A 26,376-nucleotide genomic window follows, 5' to 3' on the forward strand; every position below is an offset into this window, starting at 1 on the left:
CATTTTTGTCCACCGAGTCGGGTTGTGGGGGCAGCAGAATAAGCAGAGAGGCCCTTACATCCCTCTCTCCAGCCACTTGGGCCAGCTCCTCTGGGGAAATCCCAAGGCGTTCCCTAGCCAGCTGAGAAACATAAGCCTTTTTTTCCAGGAACACTACTCAGAGCAACTCGGACTGATGCAGCTCGGCCCGACCGCTGTTCCTAACGGCACGGTTTAGTATTTTCCTACTTTCTCCCCTATTTTTAGTCCCTGCTCCGTTGAGGTACCTGGCAAGGCTTAGCCAAGCTGGCATCATGATTCTGGCCGCTGATTGGCTAAGGGGCGGAGTCACAGATTGCTCCAGAGTTTTTTGCCTTGTGTTTCACTGCCTGTAGCCATTTCCTGGTGCAGCGTCTGACAAAAAGATATAAACTGAGCCAGCAACACCAACGTTATTCAGCCGAGTTGTGTTTCTGTGGAGCATACAAGTTACGGTACATTACATTGTTAACTGATCACCTCATGTTATTTTGTCATGAGTAAATATCGCGCACCCCGCGCACTCTACTCTGAGCCCCTCCCGGATGACTGAGCTTCTCATCCTATCTCTAAAGGAGAGCCCAGCCACCCTGCAGAGAAAAGTCAATTTGGCCGCTTGTATCCGCGATCTCATTCTGTCGGTCACTACCCAAAGCTCATGACCAGAGGTAAGGGTAGGAACGTAGATCGACCAGTAAATCGAGATCAGTACAACGCCTGCATCACTGCAGACGCAGTACCAATCCACCTGTTGATCCTGTTCTCCATTTTTCCCTCACTAGTGAACAAGACCCCAAGATAAACTCCTCCACTTGGGGCAGGACCTCATCCCTGACCCAGAGAAGGCATTCTACCCTTATCCGATTCAAGACCATGGTCTCGAATTTAGAGGAGCTGATTCTCACCCCAGCTGCTTCACACTTGACGACAAACCGGTCCAGCAAAAGCCAGAGATCACGTTCTGATGAAGCCAACAGGACTACATCATCTGCAAAAAGCAGGAACTCAATATTTAGGCCACCAAAACAGATCCCCTCAACACACTGGCTGTGCCTAGGAATTCTGTCCATAAAAGTTATGAACAGAATGAATGAAAAAGGGCAGCCTTGGCGGAGTCCAACTCTCACTGGGAACGAGCCCGACTTACTGCCGGCAATGCGTACCAAGCTCTGACCCATCATACAAGGACCTAACAACCCGTATCAGACGGCCTGGTGCCCCATACTCCCCAAAGTACCCCCCACTGGGCCTCCTGAGGGACGCAGTTGATTGCCTTCTCCAAATCCACAAAACATGTAGATTGGTTGAATGAATTCACACAATTCTCACAAATTTTTGCTTTTTTTTGGTCACTTTGTGTTTGACAACAGCAAATAAATGTCAGTTTCAGACAAAGATAACCTGAGTAAACACAAAATGAAGACTTCATTAATTAAAGGTCTTACTCCCTTACTTTTTCATACCTTGTGAGTCACTTCTAGTAAAAAATAGTGCTCTTTTGCTCTGTTTTCAGGGGATAGAAGATTGTTTGGATATACCAACTTCTCTTCTGATTGGTTAACACCAACAGAACTTTTTGGCTACCCTTGTTTGTTCTTCTTTCTTGGGTAATAAATGCAACATTGAAGTTTTATCTCCGCAAATAACACAAGCTTGAACCTGATCTGGCATGTTGTGAAGTCATTATTGCTAATGGTTAACTTCTATTAGCCTATTTATCTCTTCTCAAATAAATGCAGATGACATTCTGCTCCTTTAGGGATTCTGAGTTTTATATACTGTCTGAGTTACTAGAGTGTCTATAAGCGATCACCAGCTGGCTAGAAGACAACTTCCTTCAGTTAAACTCTGAAAAGACTGAATGTCTGATCATTGCCCCAGAAAGCATGGCTCCCCTGATTAGTCAAAATCTTGGTCATTTATCTTCTGCCGTCAAGTAACACTGACAGAATCAAAAATCTAGGAGTTTGGTTTGACCTGTCCCTGACTTTTGACTGTCCCCTGACTTGCATCTAAAGAAAACAGAATTGCTTTATTTCACTTGCAGAGAATTGTTAAATTACGTTAATTTCTATCAGACGCAGTTGCGGAAATCCTTGTGCATCTGTTTGTTACATTTGTTGACAGGATGTTGGTTTCCTGACATGTAGTGTTAGCTTTACTTCAGATGAAACGGGGCACACACCTTCCAGAAAGTCCAAACTCTTTGTCTGCTGGACCTTTTACTGTTTTAGCATTAGTTTGACTCTAGGTGAAGGAGCACACACCCCTTCAAGATAATCTCACAGAAGGATTCCCCTAAATACATGGGGATTGTCAAAATATGCTTTGTGCAAATGGGAGACCAGGCTATTTTGGTCAGCGGAGGTTTCGGCCGTGTAACTCATGACCACAATCCAAACCCAAGTGAGTCCTGCAGAATTTTAGATGTTGATCTCAGTCGTCTAGCTCTGAATTTCTTCAGACAGAGGCAAAATGTTTTGCTGTTTGGGCTCTTGAGCCTACCTCGTGTTGTTACAGGTTCTACTGAAGTGATTTTTGAATTCTGAAATAAAACATGTTTTCATGCCTCTTGACAACATTCTCACATAGTATATCTATAAAAATATGTTGTGGAGATTCAAGAAAAACGTTAAATAATGAAGTGGTTCTCTTGCACTTGCATAAAAACCACAGCCAATAACACGTTTCGGACCAAAAGCAAATATTAAACCCTCTGGTTGTCAGTCTCGTGAAACCCGCTGCACTTCCCTGGGTTCTCCACTCATTACACACTTGTGTGTATTTAGCAACAGAACACCAATGGTGTGAGAGATTCTTCACTCAATAATATCAGAAAAGGAGAGACAGCCGGCTGCTACCACTTCAACTTTACAACAAACTACCACAGTCCCAAAATGAAAAACAACATTTGAAGTCACGGACAACAAAAGACGTTTAGACCTAGAAAATAGTGACTGGTGTTAGCGCTCTCTCGTTTACTTCAGCATCACGGGTATCCAGTTCCATCGCGTCTCAGGGAAGATACCCGAGGTGAGGGGTGAATGTTTTGTGGTTGTGTTGGCATTCAAAACCTAGCTTGTTTGCAGATTTGCCACAACAGCTTAAATTCATGATTAAACATGAGGGATTTTTTTCCACATGAGACTATTAAATCATTATAAAAAGGCAAATGATTTGTTCCCTTGCTTCTAATGAACGCTTACATGATAACACCTTCATGAACAAAGCGGGTTAAGGCTTTCAAACAGTCGCCTTTACATCACATCTCTATGCTGTGCCAATTATTTAAAACTTCACTGATTAGAACAGAATTATGGGCTGTATTATCAAGCACACAGTGTTGCTGAACAGTACTGCAGTGCTGTTACACGAGGCCCCTTATCTCATAGGTCCAACTTACCTGGATTACATTTCCATACTGGATGACTGTCCCCAGCAGCTTTCGGTTTTCAGACTCATTCTGCTTCTTCTCCAGGTCAGCAGCATGCTAACAAGACAGCAGAAGACAGAAATGTTACAGATATTTTCCCACATAATTTATGAGTTATTCTTACATGGAGTTTGTTCAGGAGGACGGTATCAGTGGTGCTGTTGCCTCCTGGTTTGGCAGCTTTCCAGAACTGTTTCTGTGCCGAGTATCTGTTCATTGGACACAGTTTGAAGAGGCAATCTGCAGAAGAAAAGCACAACACAAAGAAGTTGTGGGGGTAAATGCTGGTCCTCTAGTCATCCCACCCCAGACAGCTTATATAAACTCTGCTAACAATATCAATGTTTCACTGAAGAAGATTATTTGTAGGCAGAATCCTATTTTTCCTGACAAATTATATCTCAATGATCAAAAATAAAATAAACAACAAATGATTTATTGAAACTACTATGTAGATTAACAAAAGACTGCTAATATACTTTCAGACTTTCAGGAAAGCATCAATGTTGGGAGTAACGGAGGTATATGGCACTAACCTAGAAATCTAGACAGACTGTAGCAGAAGGCAAACACATTTTGCTCTGCAGGTCGACCTAGCCACGCTTCATAGGAGCCTCAGCAGGCCTGAACAGTCTTTTGTTCACTTTGGTGGGCCAATCACAGCACTCAATAGGTTTGGTGGGCAGGATGTTATTGCAACTGAGTGAAACAACTAAGATGGCGGCGGCTCATTTGAAATGGCTTTGGCATAAACTTTGTACTATTTAGATTTTGGCTTTTCTTTGAGTCAAGAGTAGATAGAGGTACTTAAGTCCTTTATTTACACTGAACAAAAATATAAACGCAACACTTTTGTTTTTGCTCCCACTTTTCATGAGCTGAACTCAAACATCTGAAACTTTTTCTACATACACAAAACACCCATGACTCTCAAATACAGTTTTGAAATCTGTCTACATGTGTGATAGTGAGAACTTTTTCTTTGCCAAGATAATCCATCCATCCTCACAGGTGTGGCATATCAAGGGGCTGATTAGACAGCATGAATAACGTACAGGTGTGCCTCAAGACTGCCCACAATAAAAGGCCACCCTGAAATGTGCAGTTGGATCAATACAGCACAATGCTACAGATGTCGCAACCTTTGAAGGAGCATGCAACTAACATGCTGACTGCAGGAATCTGTTACTTGAGGAGTTACTCAGGTAAGATCTTCATAAATCAGCCAGACTGGATACCCTTGACCCTTTCTTTCTGATCATAGCAGCACATGTTATTGCTGCACCCATCATCCATCTATTTAATCTGTCCATACAAATAGGTGCATTCACGCAGGACTGGAAATTTGCATCCATTACTCATTCGGACCTAAGTTGTTATAGGCCTATCTCTATCTTGCCTTGCCTCTCTAAAGTCATTGAAATGAAATGGAATCCAGCAGTATTCTTACCCCCATGCAGTATGGCTTTAGAACTGGCCATTGATGTGTCTCTGCAATGCTTAAAGTGCTAAATGACATCATATGTGCCATTGACAATAAGGAACATTGTGCAGCTGTGTTTGCTGACTTGGCTAAAGCCTTTGACTCTGTAGACCAGTGGTTCCCAAACTTATTTAGCCGCGCACCCCCATCTATGTCCCGACCATGTCGACGCACCCCCCAGCCCCACATCAGGGCATGGCTATATGATAATTTAGTTTTTCATCTGATAACATGTCAGCGATGTCTGAGGGGCTTTTACAAACACTGTATAACTAATACTCCTGGAGAGGGTATGAATTACACAGAGGCTACTGGGGAGCCCAGTTATGAGGGGGTGGGGTGGGTGGGGTCATTTTGCCTTGGCCCCCAAAATGTCTTGAAACGGCCCTGGGTGTGTGACTGAGTTTTGAAGGTGATCTGAATTGTATCAGATGTATAAATATGACATGTGTGTAACTTATTGTTTTATACAGGTAAAAACGTGTAATGGAGATAAATCTACCTACATTTTACTTTTCAACACTTTGCTTTGTTTTCTTGTTTTTATTTAACTGTTTTCCTGTCCTGTCTGTCTGATCTTCCTGCATCAGAATCAGAAAAAGCTTTATTGCCAGCGCTCCAGCGACCCAGAGCATAGGAACTTGACTCCGCAGCACAGCCTGACCAAGGTTACACACACAAATGTAGACAGAACAGATACAGGCAGACCACGAGAGCAGCCATAACGGCGCTCATTTCAATTAGATGAAAGGGGATTACATGAGCTCCTCCTTGAACCGTCACCTTATCGTGGTGGAGGAGTTTGAGTGCCCTAATGATCCTAGGAGCTATGTTGTCTGGGGCACTTAGTGCCCCTGGTAGGGTCTCCCATGACAAATTGGTCTTAGGTGAAGGGTGAGACAAAGAACGGTTCGAAGGATCTTTCATGGCGGTTAAAACAAAGAGTCGGAGTACCCGGCCCGGAGGGTTACCGGGGTCCCACCCTGGAGCCAGGCCTGGGGTTGGGGCCCGTGAGCTAGTGCCTGGTGGCCGGGCTTTCGCCCATGGGGCCCGGCCGGGCCCAGCCCGAACCGGATACATGGGCTCGTCCAACTGTGGACCCACCACCCGCAGGAGGAACATGAAGGGTCCGGTGCAATGTGAATCGGGTGGCAGACCAAGGCGGGAGCCTTGGCGGTCCAATCCCCGGACAAGAAAACTAGTTTTTGGGACATGGAACGTCACCTCGCTGGCGGGGAAGGAGCCGGAGCTTGTGGCAGAGGTTGAGCGGTACCGGCTAGATATAGTCGGACTCACCTCAACACATTGCATTGGCTCTGGAACCCGAGACCTGGAGAGGGGTTGGACACTCTACTTTGCTGGAGTTGCTCCGGGTGAGAGGCGGAGGGCTGGGGTTGGCTTTTTGTTAGCCCCGAGACTCTCTGCCTGTGTGTTGGGGTTTACCCCGGGGGACAAGAGGGTAGCTTCCTTGCGCCTTCGGGTCGGGGAACGGGTCCTGACTGTTGTTTGTGCTTATGGGCCAAATATCAGTTCAGAGTACCCACCCTTTTTGGAGTCCCTGGGACGAGTGCTAGATAGTGCTCCATCAGGGGACTCCATTGTCCTGCTGGGGGACTTCAATGCTCACGTGGGCAATGACAGCTTGACCTGGAGGGGTGTGATTGGGAGGAACGGCCCACCTGATCAGAACTCGAGCGGTGTTTTGTTATTGGACTTCTGTGCAAGCCGCAGTTTGGCCATAACGAACACCATGTTCGAACATAAGGATGCCCACCGGTACACTTGGTACCAGGGCTGCCTAGGTCACAGGTCGATGATAGATTTTGTAGTCGTATCATCTGACCTGCGGCCGTATGTTTTGGACACCCGAGTGAAGAGAGGGGCGGAGCTGTCAACTGATCACCACCTGGTGGTGAGTTGGATCAGATGGCAAGGGAACATGCCGCGTAGACCTGGCAGACCCAAACGCATAGTGAGGGTCTGCTGGGAACGCCTGGCAGAAGAACCTGTCAAGACGGTCTTCAACTCCCACCTCCGGCAGAGCTTTGACCACATCCCGAGAGCAGTGGGGGACATTGAGTCCGAGTGGGCCTTGTTCCACTCTGCGATTGTCGAGGCGGCTGTTGCTAGCTGTGGTCGTAAGGTGGCCGGTGCCAGTCGTGGTGGCAACCCCCGTACCCGCTGGTGGACACCAGAGGTTCGGGGAGCCGTCAGGCTGAAGAAGGAGGCCTACAGGGCGTGGCTGGTCTGTGGGTCTCCGGAGGCAGCAGACAGGTACCGGATAGCCAAGCGGGGTGCAGCAGTGGCAGTTGCCGAGGCAAAATCTCGGGCGTGGGAGGAGTTTGGTGAGGCCATGGAGAAAGACTATCGATCGGCTCCAAAGAGGTTCTGGCAAACTGTCCGACGCCTCAGGAGAGGAAGGCAGCAACTCGCTCACACTGTTTACAGTGGGGATGGGGAGCTGCTGACGTCAACTGAGGCTATAGTCGGACGGTGGAAGGAATACTTTGAGGAGCTCCTCACTCCCACCAATGCGCATTCCGAGGAGGAACCAGAGCTGGGAGGCCTGGGGATGGACTGTCCGATCTCGGGGGCAGAAGTTGCTGAGGTAGTCAAACAACTACACAGCGGCGGAGCCCCGGGGGCGGATGAGGTTCGTCCTGGGTATCTCAAGGCTATGGATGTTGTAGGGCTGTCATGGTTGACACGTCTCTACAACATTGCGTGGTCATCGGGGGCAGTTCCTAGGGAGTGGCAGACCGGGGTGGTGGTCCCCATCTTTAAGAAGGGTGACCTGAGGGTGTGTTCCAACTATAGGGGGATCACACTCCTCAGCCTCCCTGGAAAGGTCTACTCCAAGGTACTGGAGAGGAGGGTCCGATCGATAGTTGAATCTCAGATTGAGGAGGAGCAATGTGGTTTTCGTCCTGGCCGTGGAACTGTGGACCAGCTCTATACCCTTGCAAGGGTGATGGAGGGGGCATGGGAGTTTGCCCAACCAATCCACATGTGCTTTGTGGATTTGGAGAAGGCTTATGACCGTGTCCCCAGGGGCACCCTGTGGGGGACGCTCCAGGAGTATGGGGTGGGTGGCTTTCTGTTAAGGGCCATTCAGTCCCTTTACCAGAGGAGCGTGAGTTTGGTCCGCATAGCCGGTAGTAAGTCGGACCTGTTCCCAGTGAGGGTTGGACTCCGCCAGGGCTGCCCTTTGTCACCGGTTCTGTTCATCACTTTTATGGACAGAATTTCTAGACGCAGCCGTGGTGTGGAGTGTGTCGAGTTTGGTGGCAGGAGAATCTCGTCTCTGCTTTTTGCGGATGATGTGGTCCTCCTAGCTTCATCCAGCTCTGACCTTCAGCTCTTGCTGGGTAGGTTCGCGGCCGAATGTGAAGCGGCTGGGATGAGGATCAGCACCTCCAAATCTGAGACCATGGTTCTCGACCGGAAAAGGGTGGCTTGCCACCTCCGGGTCGGGGGAGAGGTCCTACCTCAAGTGGAGGAGTTTAAGTATCTCGGGGTCTTGTTCACGAGTGAGGGTAGGAGGGATCGGGAGATCGACAGGCGGATTGGTTCGGCGTCTGCAGTGATGCGGACGCTGAGCCGATCTGTCGTGGGGAAGAGGGAGCTGAGCCAGAAAGCCAGGCTCTCGATTTACCGGTCGATCTACATCCCAATCCTCACCTATGGTCATGAGCTCTGGGTAATGACCGAAAGAACGAGATCGCGGATACAAGCGGCCGAAATGAGTTTCCTCCGTAGGGTGGCCGGGCTCAGCCTTAGAGATAGGGTGAGGAGCTCGGACATTCGGGAGGGACTCGGAGTAGAACCGCTGCTCCTCCGGATCGAAAGGAGCCAGTTGAGGTGGTTTGGGCATCTGGTCAGGATGCCTCCTGGACGCCTCCCCGGGGAGGTGTTTCGGGCATGTCCTGCCGGCAGAAGGCCCCCGGGTCGACCCAGGACACGTTGGAGAGGTTACATCTCCAATCTGGTCCGGGAACGCCTTGGGGTCCTGCCGGAGGAGCTGGTGGACAAGGCCGGGGAGAGGACGGCCTGGAGCTCCCTAGTTGGGATGCTGCCCCCGCAACCCGGACCCGGATAAGCGGAGGAAGACGAGAGAGACGAGACGAGGGGGGGGGGGGGGGGATTACATGAGGATAAGTTGGGGGAGGGAAAAAAAGGCATTGCAGAGTTACTCCCGGCAGGTCGTAGCTTTACTATGCAAAAAAATGCCTCAAACATATAAGCACGAACATCAACAGTTCACAACATGAGACACCGAGAGGAAGGCGGGGGGGTGGCTGGTGGCGGGGTGGGGGGGTGGTGGGCGGCTGGGATCCTGTTTCCCCAGTGAGAGCAGCCCTGTATGGCGCTCATCCACTGTAGCCACAGGTGGGAGGGAGATCTTGGGAGGAGCGCAGAGCACATTGACACCTGCAGGTTGATGACCTCGCCAGGCTGAAGTCCACCAATCCGAAAGCGGGGGGGTAGGTCGGGTTTTCACAGCATCTGTCTGCATTCCTTCGTGGGGGTTTGTTGTTAGCATTCACAAGGCTGCCATGTAGTCAGATTCGGATAACAAGACTTTGTTTGGGTCAGGCAGAGATAATTTTCCTCTCTGCCTTCAAGTCTGTAACTGATCATTCAAGTCATCCAGTGAAGCCAATTCAGGTTTTAAACATCTCCACACCGTCCGGTGACCCTCTCGGAGATGACATACATTTTGCGCACTAATACCGGTAACGCAGCTAGAACGCTGTCCAGCTTATGATTCACCTCGAGTAACGTCCCAGTCTGTAAGGTCCCCACATGAACGGTGCGTTCCGTGGGTGCAGATCGCCCTCCAATCGCTCCCGTCTTCCCAAATTTCCAGAAAACCAGATATCCTCCCACTCCAATCAGAAGAAATCCAGTGATCATCAGGCCAAACATCCACACATTTTCGACATCCTCAATGGACAACTGGGAGAGGCATAGGATCCTCCATTCTTTCCAGGAATCGAGCATATACCCCACCGAGTGTGTCCCTTGCGGGCACCTCCTCTAAACTCTCCAGAAAAACTGATGTCTGGATTCTTACCCCAAAATTCCACTGTCTCCGCTCCGCTGTGCTCCGCTCCGGCACGAACTCCGCAGCAAAAATGGTCCCGTTGTAGTCAATCAGAGCTATTCCACTACTGCGGCCGTGCGGGCCGTTCCGCCTTCCGGCAAAAATAGGATCGTTTCTATTTTTGCCGGACGCCGGAGCACCTCCGCAGTCAATGGACAGAAGTCACAACCGCCCAACAGGAAAGGGTGCAAGCAAATTTTCCGTTATTTCACAATAAATCGATAAATAAAAAGCGTTTTTTGTTTCATATGCACAGGTTTAACAACTTTTAACAACTATCAATGGCGGTTGAACTTTAAATGCACAAAAAGGAGTCATAAACACAGTTTCTACTATCACAGCAGTCACACTTTGTTGATCCAAACATCTGCTGATCTCTCAACACAAATGATAGGCAGATTAAACAGTTCATTTCGATGCTTCTCCCACACAACGGGTGTTTGGATCTAACTTCAGTGTTTATTGCTCGGACTGTATCGCAAGATCTCAAAAATCCCGCGCATGCCTGTTTGCGCACCTCAGGTCTCCGCACTGGAGCGGAGCTGTTGTAGAGCAGGTATAGTATAATTTGAGTTCGGAAGAGAGTGGCAGCGGAAAGCGGGGCGGGGCGGAGCGGAGATAGTGGAATTTTGGGGTTACTTTTTCACCTCATCAATTACTTTTGAGCAGATCAAAGGGATCTCCTGACCACAAAGCGGAGAGGCGTGTCGATGCTGCGTCAGTGAGGTGAAATCACCGCAGCACAGGTGAAGAGCTCCGCAGTAGCAGAGCGCTTCAGGCACAAATAAGACAGAAAATAGAGAACATGTGCGGACATGAACGATCGTGTGCTAATTATAGATTTTTGGTTGTGCCACTTTGAGAATGGACCGTGCGCTGGAAGCAGCTGCCTGGAGCGCTGCGCAACAACACAGCGCTGTGCCGCTCTCTGTGCTCTCTGCTCAAAAGAGCCCATAAATGATGTAATATAGGTAGAAAACTTTTTCTGGCTCCCCTGGATGTGTAGGATATCCAGCTCCCCCATAATTCGATCCCTGCTCCTGGATGAAAAGCCGGATATTTTCATCAAAACAAGAACCCCCAGTCTGGACGCCCCGAACAGAGAGTGAAAAGTGGACATGTCCAGGGAAAACCGGATGTACGGTCACTCTAGTTTAATGTAAAGTAAAGTCAAGTCAAGTCAACTTTATTTATTAAGCACTTTATAACAGCATAAAAGCATAAAGCGGGAGATTACAGATAGGCCTACAGTATTTTGCTCGTGCCTTTGCTGCCCTGGGCCCTTTAGAGTTCGTGGGCCCTGGGCAATTGCCCAGTTGCCCATATGGTTAATCCAGCCTTGGAGACAGGGTGCTTATTACAATCTGCCAGAATGACTCACCACCTTCAGATTTCTCCAACATCGTTAAAAATGATCAAATACGGAACCTATCTTGCTATTGACAGCGTGCGCAGGTCAGAGTGCTGAAGCTTGGTGCGCATCATTATTATGAAGCTAGGGCACATGCAGAGGACACACACACACACACACACACACACACACACACACACACACACACACACACACACACACACACACACACACACACACACACACACACACACACACACACACACACACGCAAAATATACTTGTTTTCAATTGCATTTATTGGGCCCACTTACTTTTTCTTAGGCCCACCCACTAATAAGTTTCTGGCTACGCTATTGGTGACTTTTGACAGACTTCTCTGAGCTCCACAGCCATTACACTTTTCACCTCATGCACCCCCTAGCGGCAGCTCGCGCACCCCCACACTTAGGGAATCCCTGCTGTAGACCATAACATCTTACTTAGCAGGCTCAAACATGTAGGACTTTCTCAGGCATCTGTGGCATGGTTTAGAAGTTATATCTTATACTGTACGCAAACAGTTAGAACAGAGGGTTACCAATCTGCTCCTCTGCCTCTACCTATGGGTGTTCCTCAAGGGTTGATACGGGGCCCAACCTTATTCACAAACTATAGTAATAATATTATTCATGCTGGTGACATTTCTCATATACATTTATATACAGTTCTTCCTTGAGTGCAGCTTTGTTCTCCTTGTAGCACAACTTTAATTGTCTTCAACATGCCTTCTCCAACCTTCATCTTCATTTAAACACGAGTAAAACAAAGTTCATGATCTTCAACCCAAACCTATCGCGATTAACTTGCCACCCTAGTGTTGTTTCCCTGGATGGTACAGAACTACAACTTATCAGTTCTTATAAGTGTTTGGGTATCTGGCTTGACAGCACTTTCATTTGACACATTAATTCATTACTTTCTAAAGTCAAGAATTGGGTTTCTATACCACAACAAGTCATCCTTTACTCAATCTGCAAAGCAAACCTTGGTCAAAATGACAATCCTTCCCATCTTAGATTACGGTGACATCATTTATAGGACTGCTTCCAAAAGACTTCTTCATAAACTCGATGCAATCTGTTTAGTCACTGGTGCCCCTTTCACTACTGATCATTGTGATATGTGCTCGCTCGTTAACTGGCCATCACTCCATTCCTGCAGGTTGTTACATTGGTATCAGTTCAAATACAAAACAATCATCGCAAGAACACCGTCATATATTTGCTCACTACTCATCACTTCCAACAACCAGCACAATTTACATTCTAGTAACTTAATCATTATGGTTATTCCCAAAGCTTGCACCTCCTTCCAGTTTGTTGCTTCCAATGACTTGAATGAGCTGCAAAAATCCCTGAAGCTCACTACCTACATTCCATTATCTACCTCAATAATTCATTGCAATCAATAGTTTCTGATGAATGTGCCTGCTTCTGAGTATTGAAAGACTGTTTTAAGTCTGTTTTGATTACTTGTACATATTATATATGAGAACAGTCCTTTGTCTTTATGTCTAACTGTTTTATCTCATTTTTACCTTGTTTGTTTTTATCTCACCCGTTTTTCTTTAATATAAAGCTAACTATGTGTCTGTTGCTGCTGCCTATTGGCCAGATTGTTGTTGTAAATGAGAATGAGTTCTCAATCAGCTCATCTGGTTAAATAATGGTTAAATAAAATAAATTAATTAATTTTGCAGCAGTGAGAATGTCGTGGTCATTGTAAAATAGCATGCAGAGACAGTTTGAAAGACAACCACAGAGTCAGTCCCACAACTGACATCTGTCTATGGTTCTAATCAGACTATAAATTCACATATATAGGATGGCATGCCAGCCTAATTACTTTGAAAAACTACTGCAATACATTAGTCGTTACAATATTAGTAAGCACAAATAAAATTATATCCGTTGACGTATTCATGAAAAAATGTTAACTCCCCAATGTATGTAGTATGTAGTCAATGTATGTAGACTAATCAAATTAGTCAATAAACTTGGTTCAGCAGCAATTACAGGTAACCTGGAGTACATGTTCATGCTGCAAATTATTAAAGGGGCATTATGGAAGTTTGACAGTCAAAACATGTATAGAAATAAATAAATGTCTTCTTCATACATTCTCCTGCAATGCCCTGGTCCTGTAGAATGAGCCCTGGCATTTTTACTGTGATTGCCTGTTTTTCTGTAAAATCACAGAAAAAGAGAGCTGCTCGGGTCGAGCAGGCTGCTTCATGCGCGTTCACGCTCAGGCATCGCCCGAAGCATTTGCCATCAGTAGCTTTAGCAGCAGAGAGAGAGGCAGTTTCACTTTGTCGCTGTTCCTAACGCCTAGTGAGAAAGCTAGCTACATTTCTGAGGACCCTTAGCTACTTTCTGTAGAACTTTCTTCTAGATATTTCCTGCAAATTAGCAACAAAATAGCCATTTTCGCTTCGAACCATTCTTTGAATGTTGTTTCAGCTGTCATCACGGATATAAATATTACAGATAAAGATGACATCACTGGAGCTTTAGCTCACCTAGTAAGACATCGGATTCTCGTGCAGAAGACCCGGGTTTGATTTTGGAAGTGAACATAGTTTATTTAGAGTTTCTTTTTTACATTACTGGTATATTTTTTACAGTAAGATGGCCAAATCTTTATTTGAGACTCGCCGAACGGCATTGAATCCACAGATAAACAAGATGTGGGTTCAACTTTCATTTTGGAACAATTTTTCAAGCAAGGGAAGGAAATGAAATTTTGCCAAAGGTAGCGTAACTCAGCTACATTTTGAGAAGTGAAGTAACTTAAAGTAACTTGGCCAACACATTTCAATAGAAACACTTACTTAATTGGAATAATGAATTGAATTCAGTGCACCAAAATGTTCAACTTGAATGTTTACCTTGTAATACGCCTGGAGATGACTCATATTGTGAAATGATGCCATTAAATAAACTGAACTGAATCAAATTGGAAGAAGAGGAGCACTGTGGTATTAAAGCTGTCCTGTTTATTCTTACTAGGTTACAGTTCCATTTTTATACTTTGGCTGAAAAAATGAGACTGGTTCTACAGGACGTTGTGACTTATTGACAGAGAGCAATACACTTACTCAAGCGTTGTAATTTTACCATGTTTGCACAGTTTTTGTTTCATCTTTTTAACCAGATGATAAGTTTGGGCTAGAGGTGTGGCGGGTAGACTTCGTCTTGAGTCCCACCCTTCTGTAGACATAATAATAGGCTTTGTAATCTGCCTTGGGCTGTGTTCCAAACGTTAACTCACTCTCTATATCGGGTTCATTGTAAGGACAAGAGAAATAAACCTATTTAGTTCTGGTGTTTTCAAACATCACCTGAATCTTTGATGATGGACATCACAGATTTTCTAAAGAAAAATACTAGATCTGTAATTACTCATTACACATCTTTAGGTAATTAGACCACATACACAAAGGACTGAAGTTGTAGCTGCAATACAACCTTCAACATGCTAGAACTACAAAACGCCATTTTGGGGTACCTACTACTTGTTTGCGAGCAAATTATATACATTTTCAGGAGCAACAGCCTTGAAATTATTAAAGAGGACAAATAATGCAGTTTATCAGCAATCGAAAATACTGCTTTGAATCTCTAAGAAGCATAAGAAATTATCTTTTGGCTTTCATCTGTCCCAGAAGCCAAGCCATTCTAAACCCTCTAAATCAGCCTCGCTGTGAAAAGCGCAGTTTACACCTCACACTTGGCCAGGACATGAATATGCTAATAGGCTGCTTGCTGATTGGTTGGTTTAAAACCAGAAGGCCTCGAACACTGAGCAGGGTCCAGCCAGCCGTGGGACATTTCTGCTTGGGCTGCAGAGACGCCTTAATGGGGGTTACTGTAGCTTCTCACTAACCAATCAGAATGGGCATCAAAATATGTTATTTTCCTCTGCTATGTTTGTCAAAATAAAAGTCTACACTAATTCATTGTGTCGCACCGCCAGAGCAAAGTAATTTTGTTGAATTTTTAATTAATACTGTGATATTGTAATGACTCCAACTTTTTCTTTCTGTTTTGGATCTTTATTCCGGATTACTGTTGGCCGCAGCCCACGTCTTAACTCCAGGAAAAACAGCGTTAACCATCTTCGTTCAAACTATCTTGTTTTCGCTTTCTAAACAATCGAACCGGAACTCTCCACACAACCAGTGTCGGTACAGGATCGGTTCGGGGTCCTTTGACTGCCGATGACATCAAAGTAGTTGATTGGCTGAAAATGAAGCTAACGGAAGTGACGTTATCACGTTATGATTCTGACTGGTCAGAACAAATTTGCGGTCGTAGTCTTAGCGGTTGTAGTCCTGTAGTCCAAAAATCAACACTTTTTGCAAAATATGTTTGAATTTCTAAAGGAAATGTAAAATATAAGCAAATGATAAACGGTGACCCTCAAAAGCTCTTGATGTTGATGAAATGGGGCAAAAATAAAACATAAGAACTTTACTGAAAGACACCAAGCAATATTTTGAGTCAAAGAATGTATTTAGATAACAACTAAGGGAATATACAGACGAACTCCACATTAATACAATCATATATGGCTTCATATATAAGAACTGTTCTATTTTTTGTCAGTCCGATGTTGGTTTTATGCAGTTTCACATTCTTTACAAAACAAAGATAATATGGTGTTTTATTAACAAATTACAATTATAAAGAAAACATTTAGGTATTAACAAACAAGAATTCCTTAACAAAACTGCTGATGTATTTCCAAAACGTATGTGTGAAAGCCGAGTAGAGTTGCAGTCAGGGGCGGATTAAGGACTGAAGAAGATCCGGGGCTTGACACACACACGCGCGCACACACACACACACACACGTGACACGCACTAGTCAACATCATATATATTTGTCACATATGTCACCACATAATTTTTAATCTGAAGCTACATATTAAGCATATTCAGGGCAGAGTATTGTTCCTGTTAGTGTTTAGTGTGAGATGATAGTAAATATTCCCTTTCTTTCTCCAACAACTTTACCTGATAGTAAGCTAACTTTAGGCAAACCAGCAGCACAACAAATATTTTCAAATAAGACTCACAAACCTGAGTCAACACCAGTCTCATCAAAGCTGGGGTTCTGCTGCGGTACTTTTGGTCTAAAAAAAACGTCCTCATGTCCATCTTCACACATGCGTTTCAGGCAGAGAGTGTAGAAGAAGCCGGCTGCTGAAGGGCTTCTTCCTCAGTGGTGGAGGCTCAGGCAGGCTGTATACAAACTACTGCCAGCAGCTCCCTCTCTGTTGGACTTTGGTACTGCATGTTACTTCCACGTTTGATATCCGAGGCTTTTCATTAAAGATTCGGGGCTTGAGCCCAAGTAGCCGGGCCTAACGCCGCCCCTGGTTGCAGTAATGTGACGTCATCGGCAGTCGAAGGACCCCGAGCCGATCCTGCACCCGAGCAGATCCTGTACCGACACCGGCCAAGAACATCCCCTTCAACATAAAAGTCCAACCATAACAAATCATAACCCGTTACACTATTGTAAAACAATGTAAAGCATGAAATATATAGCCTGTGTTTGCACACCTATACCAACCATAAATGTAGTTTGAAATTAATTTAAATATCATGACACGTTAAAATTTTATTGTATTTTGAAAAGCCACTGGCTTCTTCCTGTCTAGCTGCGGTGTTTCGGGTGCGCTTCTCATGAGAGACAGTCCGAGGTAGAAGAGAAAAAGTCTGTGTTCTGTATTATTGACAGTCTCCTGTTTTGAGTTCAACATTTAAACAAACTTTGGATAAAGCAGGAAGCGGGACTTAAACGCAGGTTCAAGTTCGGAGAGCATGGAGCGCGCTCACGTCAAACCAGCAACACAAAATGAAAGGGCAGGGTGAGCACAGATGATCAATAACTATTAAAAATGATGGAGAACAGATAGATGAGCAGAGAAAATCTTATTTTGAAACATCGGAGGTGAAGTAACATTTCAGCAGTGAATAAGAAGAAGGGGGCGTTCCCGTTATAGAGGGACATTCCCGTTTACAAACCAAAACGCCCCTTTTAGAGGCTGGCCAGAAGATATTGCAGACACTGGAGACTGCAGATTGGAGGAAGAAGGGCTCCACATTACGACATTTTTATGAGAGGTTTCTCAGAAAAGAAGTTTTTCTCTGGCATTTTAAAACTTTCTAATATACATAAAAATTAGGTCACACACGACTTTCACTTTTTCGCATGCTACTTTTGACCACCCAAGCTGTCTTTATTCACAAACATCAAGAAAATGTTGGTTTAGATTCTTTGTCCCCTTTAAGGTGCAAGATGTGCTCACTCAGGCAGTATGGTGTGGATGGCCCTCTGTTAAAGGACATTTGCTCCTTGTACAAAGAGAGTGAGAGTCGGGTCATTGCCTGCAGTAAGTCTGACCTATGCGCAATGAAAGCTGGACTCCACCAGGGCTGTTCTCTGACTCTGGTTCTGTTTATTACCGTTATGGACCGAATTTCTAAGCTCAGCTGTGGATTGGAGGGTGTTGAGTTTGGTGGCATGAGGATCTTGTCTCTGCTTTTGGTGGATGATGTGGTACTTTTAGCTTAATCAAACTGTGACCTCAAGCTCTTGGAGAAGTTCACAGCTGAGTAGCACACATCAGCACACGTGTAAAACTGAGGTCATGGTTCTTGACCGGAAAAAGGAGGAATGCCAATCTTGGGTCAGGGGAGAGGTCCTAGCTCAAGTAGAGGAGTTAAAAGAACAAGTCACCCCCTACCAAAGATTTACTCCACTCCCACTTCCTGTTTGAAAAATGCAACAAATACTGTTGCCTGGCAGACCAAGAGGGCGGAGCTGCTAAAAATACACACACACACACACACACACACACACACACACACTGTGTCTCAATTCAGGGTCTGCATCCTTCGAAGGACCCAGCCTACTCGGCCAACGTGGGCTGGGTCCTCCGTCGGCCGAGTAGACCGGATGTTAACGGCTGTGAATTTGGACTGGCCTAGCCTTCATGAATTCCCGCCACTCCCTCGGCGAACGTTCCGTCGCCAAGCAACCGTGGAACCGCTGAGCAGAAGGGAGAAGGAACTTTAAACGATGGAGCTCCAAGTTTTATTTAGATTTTTAATCATTTCCTTGACTGTTGGAGAGCTAATTAAGAGAAAATACTTTCGACAAGCTGAGCCCGAGCAAAGATGTGATAATAGTTTTTAATACTTTCTATGGGTCTTAATTTGACCAAAACCGATTTATCACTTTTTAAGACTTATCAAAACCCAGTGGATACCCTGTAATATTAAACAATTCTCATTTGTAAACAAAAATAAAATTCAAGAGTTTAATACAGAACTGATTTTATTTAGATATTTCTTTTATATGTACACGTTTAATCTTTATTAACCATTTTTTCTAGCAAACTAAAAAGCCTGTCAACATTCTCCCTTCTCTCCTTTGCCCTCTGCTGCTCTGCCTCCCTCTGCAGCCTCATGTCCTCCCTGATCAGCTCCAGAAGCTGGTCATTGCTGTCACCTTCCCTGGATGCCCATTTTCTCCAGAATAGTCTTAACAAACATGTAAGAAAAAAAAAACAGGAAGAGAAAAGATAGAGAAAAGAGGACAACGGGTTATTCCTTTCGTGTTTTCGCAGAAAAAACTAAACTTAAAAGATGAGATGTTATTGTACCTCCATGCCACAGCCGCCAAATACTTTGCTCCAGTGATCATGTGGTCCATCTTCGCCCTAAGCTTAATAAATTCCATGGTTTTCTCTTTTGTCCCTAAAATACAAACTCCTATTAAAATCAGGGGGAAAACGTAGCGGGAGAAGTACGACACCGAGCGCGGCCGAACATACGAGCCGAGACCGCAATACAAGCACTTTTACTGTAACATTTCTAACTAAAATAACATTCATGTATCAACAAAAGCCCTCAACCTAACAGTTTTCATGTTTATACTGACATTTATATGCGTAATCCTCTCCGACAGCTCCCACTTCACTGTCCGACATTGTTTTTAAAAGTTCTGCCATCCGGCCCGCAAGGCATCTTGGGAAATGTGAACCATTGAAGGATACACCGGACCCATCCTTCATACAGGCGAAAAGAAGGCCGGATTCGTCGACCGCATTTGAAGGAGTCTTTGAATTGGGACAGGCCTAGTCGCGGCGCTGTGACGTAACCGGCCAACGAAGGATGCAGACCCTGAATTGAGACACAGCGACAGGCTCACAAAAACACTGTGATATCGTAATGTACCAGCTAACGTCATAGTGTACCGCTTACCAAGTAGCAATGGCAGATTTAAATTCAGATGTAGTGCAGAGTTTTTACCTGAAGATAGCACAACACTGACAATTTTAGGCAGACTATTTAAATTTTAACTAAGATTCACCAAAGTGCCAAATTATTGACTACATGTGTTTACAGCACGATTAGACACTCATTTATGTAGTTTATAAGCAAAAAAAAGTTGATTTGGGGCTGACTTGTCTCTTTGGGTCTTGATCACAAGTGAAGGAAGTAGGGTTGTCACGGTAACCTGTGTAGCGGTAAACCCCGGTAAAAAAGTTGACAATAATAATAACAGTCTTGTTTTTAAAAAACTATATTATCTCGGTGGATTACCGTGGCTGCGGTGTAGACGCGGTGACCCTTACCAGCCACCGTATCATCTGCTAAAGTTGCCGGCGGCACATGCGCACTTTGTTCTTTACGACCAAAACTTTCTTGAAGCTAAAGCTGAAATAATGGCCAAAGGAGGAGACGGCAGCGCTCAGGACATTTATTATCCTTCAAAGAAGACAAAATGGGAAGTATGGGCATTTTTTTGATATTTGAAGAATGCCGAGGGACAGTTGATAGAGGACGGCTATCCTGTTTGCAGCACGTGCAGAAAAAGTGTCTGTGAAAGGCAGCAACTCTTCAAATCTCATGACACATCTGCGTCACCATCACCCACAACTCTACAGTCAACGCAAGGCAAGCTAAAGTTAGCGTTTTAGCTCAAATGCGTGATCCGAGGATTTGGGTTGAGGGAGAATGCAACGAGTCGCTATTTAAAGCAGCCGCAGCGCCGCTACCTGCATATAAACCATGTCGTGGACACCCCCATGTTGAAATGATGCTATGCATTACGGGGCTCCCAGGGGCAGATAAGAGTTGGTCTCTCTCCGAGAATAATTATGAATTTAACAATGATTACTGCCTGATGACATTTTCCCACATCTGCAAAGCTCACTGGAAGGACACAAACCGAGGACAATATTTTCCTGATATAGGGTTTATTACTCAAGTAAGGGTAAAAAAGTATCTGATTAGAAGGCTACTTGAGTACTGAGTATCATCTGATCTAATATTTTTAAAATGATGACATCAAACAGACATAAAATAAGAAGTTATGGGCAAATATTGCTATTTTAAAGACTAATGGGGAAAATGTAAACAAATAAAATAATTACAAAATAACACATATTTGGCAAAATTTAGACACAAACTGAGGACAATATTTTCCTGATATACTGGGTTTATTTAGTTGTCTGAAAATGTAACAGGTTTAAAAAAATACCAAAAACCGTGATAAATTTGGTCACAATAACCGTGAGGTTAAAACTTCACTCCGTGACAACCCTAGAAGGAAGTAGGGAGCAGGACTAGCCTGTCCTGTAAGACTCGTTCTGTCTATTCTACACAAAGGACGATTCTGATTACTTAGAGTAAGAGAGTACCATGAGGGGCGGGACTAGCCAACTCAAAAATAACCAATTAGAATAAAGGTGGAAATGATGACTATATCGCACAACACTGTCGTTTTTTCGCTGTAGTCAAAGATGGCATCTGGCAACGGCTCAAACATATTTCTTTAGAAGAACAGTTTTTAGCACTTCTTTGTGGTTTTAAAGACATGTCCAAGTCATTTGGAACAGAGGAAAAAGCCACAGCGAACTGTGCTTTAGACACCATCTTTTTTGTTTATGAGAAACTGCGCATAGCGGTGTGTGATATGGGCTGCTTAGCGCTGACTGAATTCTCAGGGGGTGGAGTTATTTGAATGGGAGCGTTACCAGGCCCTTTGCTTCCCATAAGAAACCACTGGCCTTGGCTGGTCAGGCTAGAGCAAGACAGCGTCTGCAATTATATGAACGCTAAACCAGTCTGTTTATGGTGAAGAGGGAGATGAACCATAAAGTAAAGCTGTCATTTTACCTGGTGATCGTGGTTCCAATCTTCACCTATGGTTACAAGCTTCAAATAATTACCAAAACAACAAGATGCGACTTAAAGCAGCAAAAATAAATTTCCTCTGTAGGGTGGTCAAGGCTCAGCCTGATAGGGTGAGAAGCTTGGACATCCAGGAGAGACTGAGTAGAGCTAAGGAGGGTGGGGCATTTATGTCAGAATAACATGAAAACCTCCTAGGGGAGGTGTTTCGGGCATTTGCTGCAGGCAGGAGGCCCCTGGGTTGACCAAAGGCACGCTGGAAGAATTACATCTCCACTTTGGCCAGGGAATGCCTTGGGATCCCACTGGTGGAGCTGGTGAGGTTGCTGGGGAAGAGGCAGTTTGGGCCTCCCTGCCAGGGCTGCCATCCCTGCAACCTGGGCCCGGAAAAGCGTATGGTAAGACAGCTGGATGAACCACATTGGAAAATATCAGATATGGGTTACAGTGGTTCAAAAATGTCAGATTTGGGTCACTTCTATTTGCAGTATGAAAACAACCAAATACTTCTGGGAAAATTAGCTCTGGTTGAATGTGTTTGCTTGAAACAAACACAATCAATCTTTTACACGTTAATGTGTGGCACATATTAACTGGAACAGGAGACCCAGAAGGTAATAGCAATGATAAAAATATCCATCCTGGCTACTGCAGATGGAAACGCGGTCAGTGCTAGGGTGTCCTGGGATTGAACATCATGAAGGCTAGAGAGGAGGAAGGAGGACAAGAAGAGAAGAAGCCAAAGACCAATGAAGAAAATAGGGCACTAAGAGAAAATGTGTTTGACATAAATTAGCAAAAAGTCTAAGAAGGCTGCTAGTAAGTCGAACGACTGCTATATAAACCAAGAAGTGATTGTAAAATATACAGGTTGCATGTTTTACATCTTAACTGAACAAAATGCAAGTTTATTTTGTCCAAAAATAAAAGTAGTAAAAGACCAATAAAAATGACAATAAAACTTTTCTGAAATCTAAACTCTAGTCTATTGTTAGTGTCTTGTAAAAGACATGAGGGGTTTGGATTAAACTATCAGAAAGTAAATAATGGATTTACATTCATAACCAATTAAAATTTGAAGCCAGCCCAATTTAAGATGAATGCAAATCTGCAGGTGATTAAAGGGACTATGGGGAAGTTTAACGACATGTATAGTAATTAAAAACGTACTCCTGCAATGCCCAGGGGGCTCATTTATAAAGCTTGCTTACACACAAAACGGGGTCGGAAAACTGCATAAGCAACTTTCAACACAAACTTTGGGATTTATAAAAGAAAACGTAGCAGAAAAATGTGCGCAACTTTAAGTTGACCAAGGACCTGGTTTACGCACATTTTGGACATGGAGAGCACCTGCAGTGCTGCTGCTGAGAAGGATACAATTATGAACTCCAGCAGCATTATCACTTGAACCGCTTTGTGCGCACACAGAACAAGCAACCCCACCCCACCCCCCCCCACCCCCCCCCGGCTTCATGTGATGGGACACCTGAGAATCTTTCTAGGAAGTTTGTGATTTATAAAGAAGAGATTGTGTGAAGCTGTGCATGCTCAATGTTTTATAGGTCACAAACTTACTTGGCGTAAGTACTTTTTTTTTTTTTTTGCTGAGCTTAAGTACGGTTTTAGTAAGGATTCTATGCAATGTTTTATAAATGAGACCCCTGGTCCTGTAGAATGATCCCTGCCATTTTTACTGTGACTGCCTCTGTATTCCTGTAAAATCATAGAAAAAGAGCATGTTCGGGTCGAACAAGCCTGCTTCCCCAGTGTAGCCCATAGCGTTTGCCATCTGTAGCTTAGCGGCAGAGCAAGAGGCAGAGTTGCCAACTCAGCTGCTTTGTCGCTATTCCTAACGACTTTTCAACCCCCTCAATGACTTTTTCAAAAAAGGCGTCTAGCGACAAATCTAGTGACATTTCTGAAGACCCTTTGCTACTTTCTGTAGAACTTTCTTGTAAATAGTCCCTGCAAATTAACAACAACAAAAAAAAAAATAAACATTTGCACTCCAAACTTTTCTCACGGGAGCAAGGACAGAGAATTAAAATCTGCCATGTGCATGAGGACTGACCAGTCATAAACTGTTTTCGGCCGGGCCGACGAGAAAGGAGTCAATAACCCCCAACTTGCAATTCAGTAATATTTATCTTAGAAAATACAAAATAAAGCTATAGATGCACTTAAAATCAGCTTGTGATCAGAACCGACCAAAATAAAAACATCTTAAAAGGTAGACTTAATATAATAAAGGACAGGATTCAGGGGTTCAGCTGTAACCTTCTAATACATGGTTGCTGGTTCAATCCCAGGCTCAGTTGGTGTTAGACACTGTAAAATGTTACATGACCTATATTACATCATATGTATATGTAACCGTCCTGAGTTCCACAACCCCAAAGTACTTCACAACACAATCAGTCACCCATTCACGCAAGCACACGCACGCACACACCAATGTGGTAAGCAAAAGTTGGCTAGAATTATTAGAACTAGCAAAAAAAATTACCTACATTTTGACTCATTTGGTAAAACCAAAGTATGAAACAGGTTAATCCCACATGGTCGTTTAGTCAGAATTGTGTTTGCCCCTGAACCAGTCTGCAGCATGGCGATAAACCACTGCTTTGAATAACATTTAAACAGCTCTGTTAAAAACGGACAAGTGAAGTTTTGCATCTTTAAACGTAGAGGCAGGAGATGGTCTAAAACCATTATCCATCACAGATTTACAACACGTCCTGATGCAGCAAAGTAGCAAATACAGGCCAGATAATACTAATGGATCTGTTGGGATAAATGAGGCACTAGTAGAAGTAGTACTTTGTAAAACTACTTCAATGATCAGAAATAGATAAAGATTTAAACCCTCTGATTAACATTTACAGGCTCAAACAATGCGATATGGACCAAAACTCATGTCTCGATATCTGTTTGCTGAATTCCGATATAAGATATGTAGACATTTTTCCTCCTGTAAAATATTTACAAGTTAACTCATTCTAAGCTGTCTTGAGAAATTATATACACAAATCAGTAGATTAAATGCATAACAATGTATTGATTCTGGTCAAACTTATACCTTAGTGCCTATTCTCTACCAGTCTGAGCTTTAGAAACACTGGTCCAGCTGTCTCCTAACACACACACACACACACACACACACACACACACACACACACACACACACACACACACACACACACACTTGAGAGCTAGAGGTGTATCAAATGTCCCACAGGCACTTTTAATTATATATTTATAATTACTATAAAATTATTTAAATGTCATGTAGAGGTGGGCCATATTGTACATTTCTTGTCCAGAGGAAAAAAAATCTATCATGTTAAGCTAAATTTATGATATAATTGCATCTACTGAAGATCACATGGGTCACGCACCGTGGAGTTATCAGAGCAAACATGGCTGGAATCTGATAGTATTGGCTCATATCAGCAATTATACTGTAATGACTCAGCCTCTCTGGTTGCTCTTTTATGAGTATTATTTTCGGGCTACTGTCGCCGTAACCCACGCCTTACAAACTCTTCACTTTTTCAACAGAATCGCTCATAAGAGAGTATTTACTAGCATAGCAAACCACAGCGGAAAAAAATGGAACCGGAACAACATTTCACACCCATTGAGCTCGCTTTCAAAATAAAACATTAACCCTATAGTTTAATATTCAAACCCTTACAATATGCTATCCGTTAGTGATGGGAATTCCGGCTCTTTTTAGAGAACCGGTTCTTTTGGCTCAGCTCACCAAAAAGAGCCAGCTCTTTTGGCTCCCAAGTGGCTCCTCAGATTTTCTGTTGAGTAGAGTACATTTATAACCAAAATAATGCAAAACTATATGTAAAATTATTTACTAATGTAAAAAAATGCAATATATCAAATATTTATCATTTCTATGGATCTAATAACTGAACATTTCCAGAAATCTCCACTTTCTGACTGCTGACGCTCATTTTCTCACCGTCTCCGTCGCACTCTCCTCTCTCTCTCGCTCGCCTTTTTCCTCCTCCTTATTCCCTCTCATCTCCCTCCACCCGCAAGTGCTCTGCTGTGCGTCTGTCTGATTCTGATCCTCCCTCTTCCCTGCCCCTATTGCTCTGTGTGTGGACAATCTGGACACGCAGTTACACATGTTGACCAATCGCCTGTGGCTTTCACCAAAGCAAGAGGAGAGGGGGGAGGGGGGAGGGGAGGGGACAGCTCCCGTCGTTCACTTCAAAGAGCCGGCTCTCAGAGCCGGTTCGTTCGCGACCGACACATCACCACTATCCGTAGACGTTTCCCATTACACAGGGAAGGAAGGGGGTTGGCTTGTCTCTCCGCACAAGCAGGATGGAAAACAGAACTCCACTGGAGTTGAACGTCCCCAAATAATTAGAAACCAGAACGCCAAATGCAAAGTTTAGAGCAGCACATTTACCCAGAGGCTCTCAGATTGAGCAAACTTGTAAGGATATATGTAATGACCGCTTAGAGACAGAGCAAAATGTCGATAGCATAGCGGCTAACCGCTAGCATAGCAGTTTCACCAGTTATATCTATATAAAGATATAAAGTCATCTTGTATCTGGTTTAAAAATTATATCGATATTACAAAAATATCTATAATTCAAAAATATCAATATATCACCCAGCCCTAAATACAAGTTACACTTTCAGAGAACTTGGGTGTAAACTTTGATGATAAAAAAAAGAAACAGACAGC

The 26,376-nt window shown here is 44.2% G+C and overlaps 1 protein-coding gene across 7 annotated transcripts in view; it reads right to left on the reverse strand.

Moving 5' to 3' along the window:
• The window catches only part of itpr1b (inositol 1,4,5-trisphosphate receptor, type 1b), a 206,723-nt gene that overhangs the window by 160,381 nt on the left and 19,966 nt on the right, over positions 1-26,376 (reverse strand). For all 7 annotated transcript variants that reach the window (XM_054748811.2, XM_015959905.3, XM_054748785.2 and 4 more), the window contains exons 4-5: positions 3,576-3,691; positions 3,422-3,508 (exon numbers count right to left, since the gene is read on the reverse strand). In XM_054748811.2, the coding sequence (XP_054604786.2) occupies positions 3,422-3,508; positions 3,576-3,691 (203 nt within the window). The remainder of the gene's footprint in view (positions 1-3,421; positions 3,509-3,575; positions 3,692-26,376) is intronic.

Source organism: Nothobranchius furzeri, chromosome 3, assembly GCF_043380555.1.
Source record: "Nothobranchius furzeri strain GRZ-AD chromosome 3, NfurGRZ-RIMD1, whole genome shotgun sequence".
Classification (NCBI taxonomy): domain Eukaryota; kingdom Metazoa; phylum Chordata; class Actinopteri; order Cyprinodontiformes; family Nothobranchiidae; genus Nothobranchius; species Nothobranchius furzeri.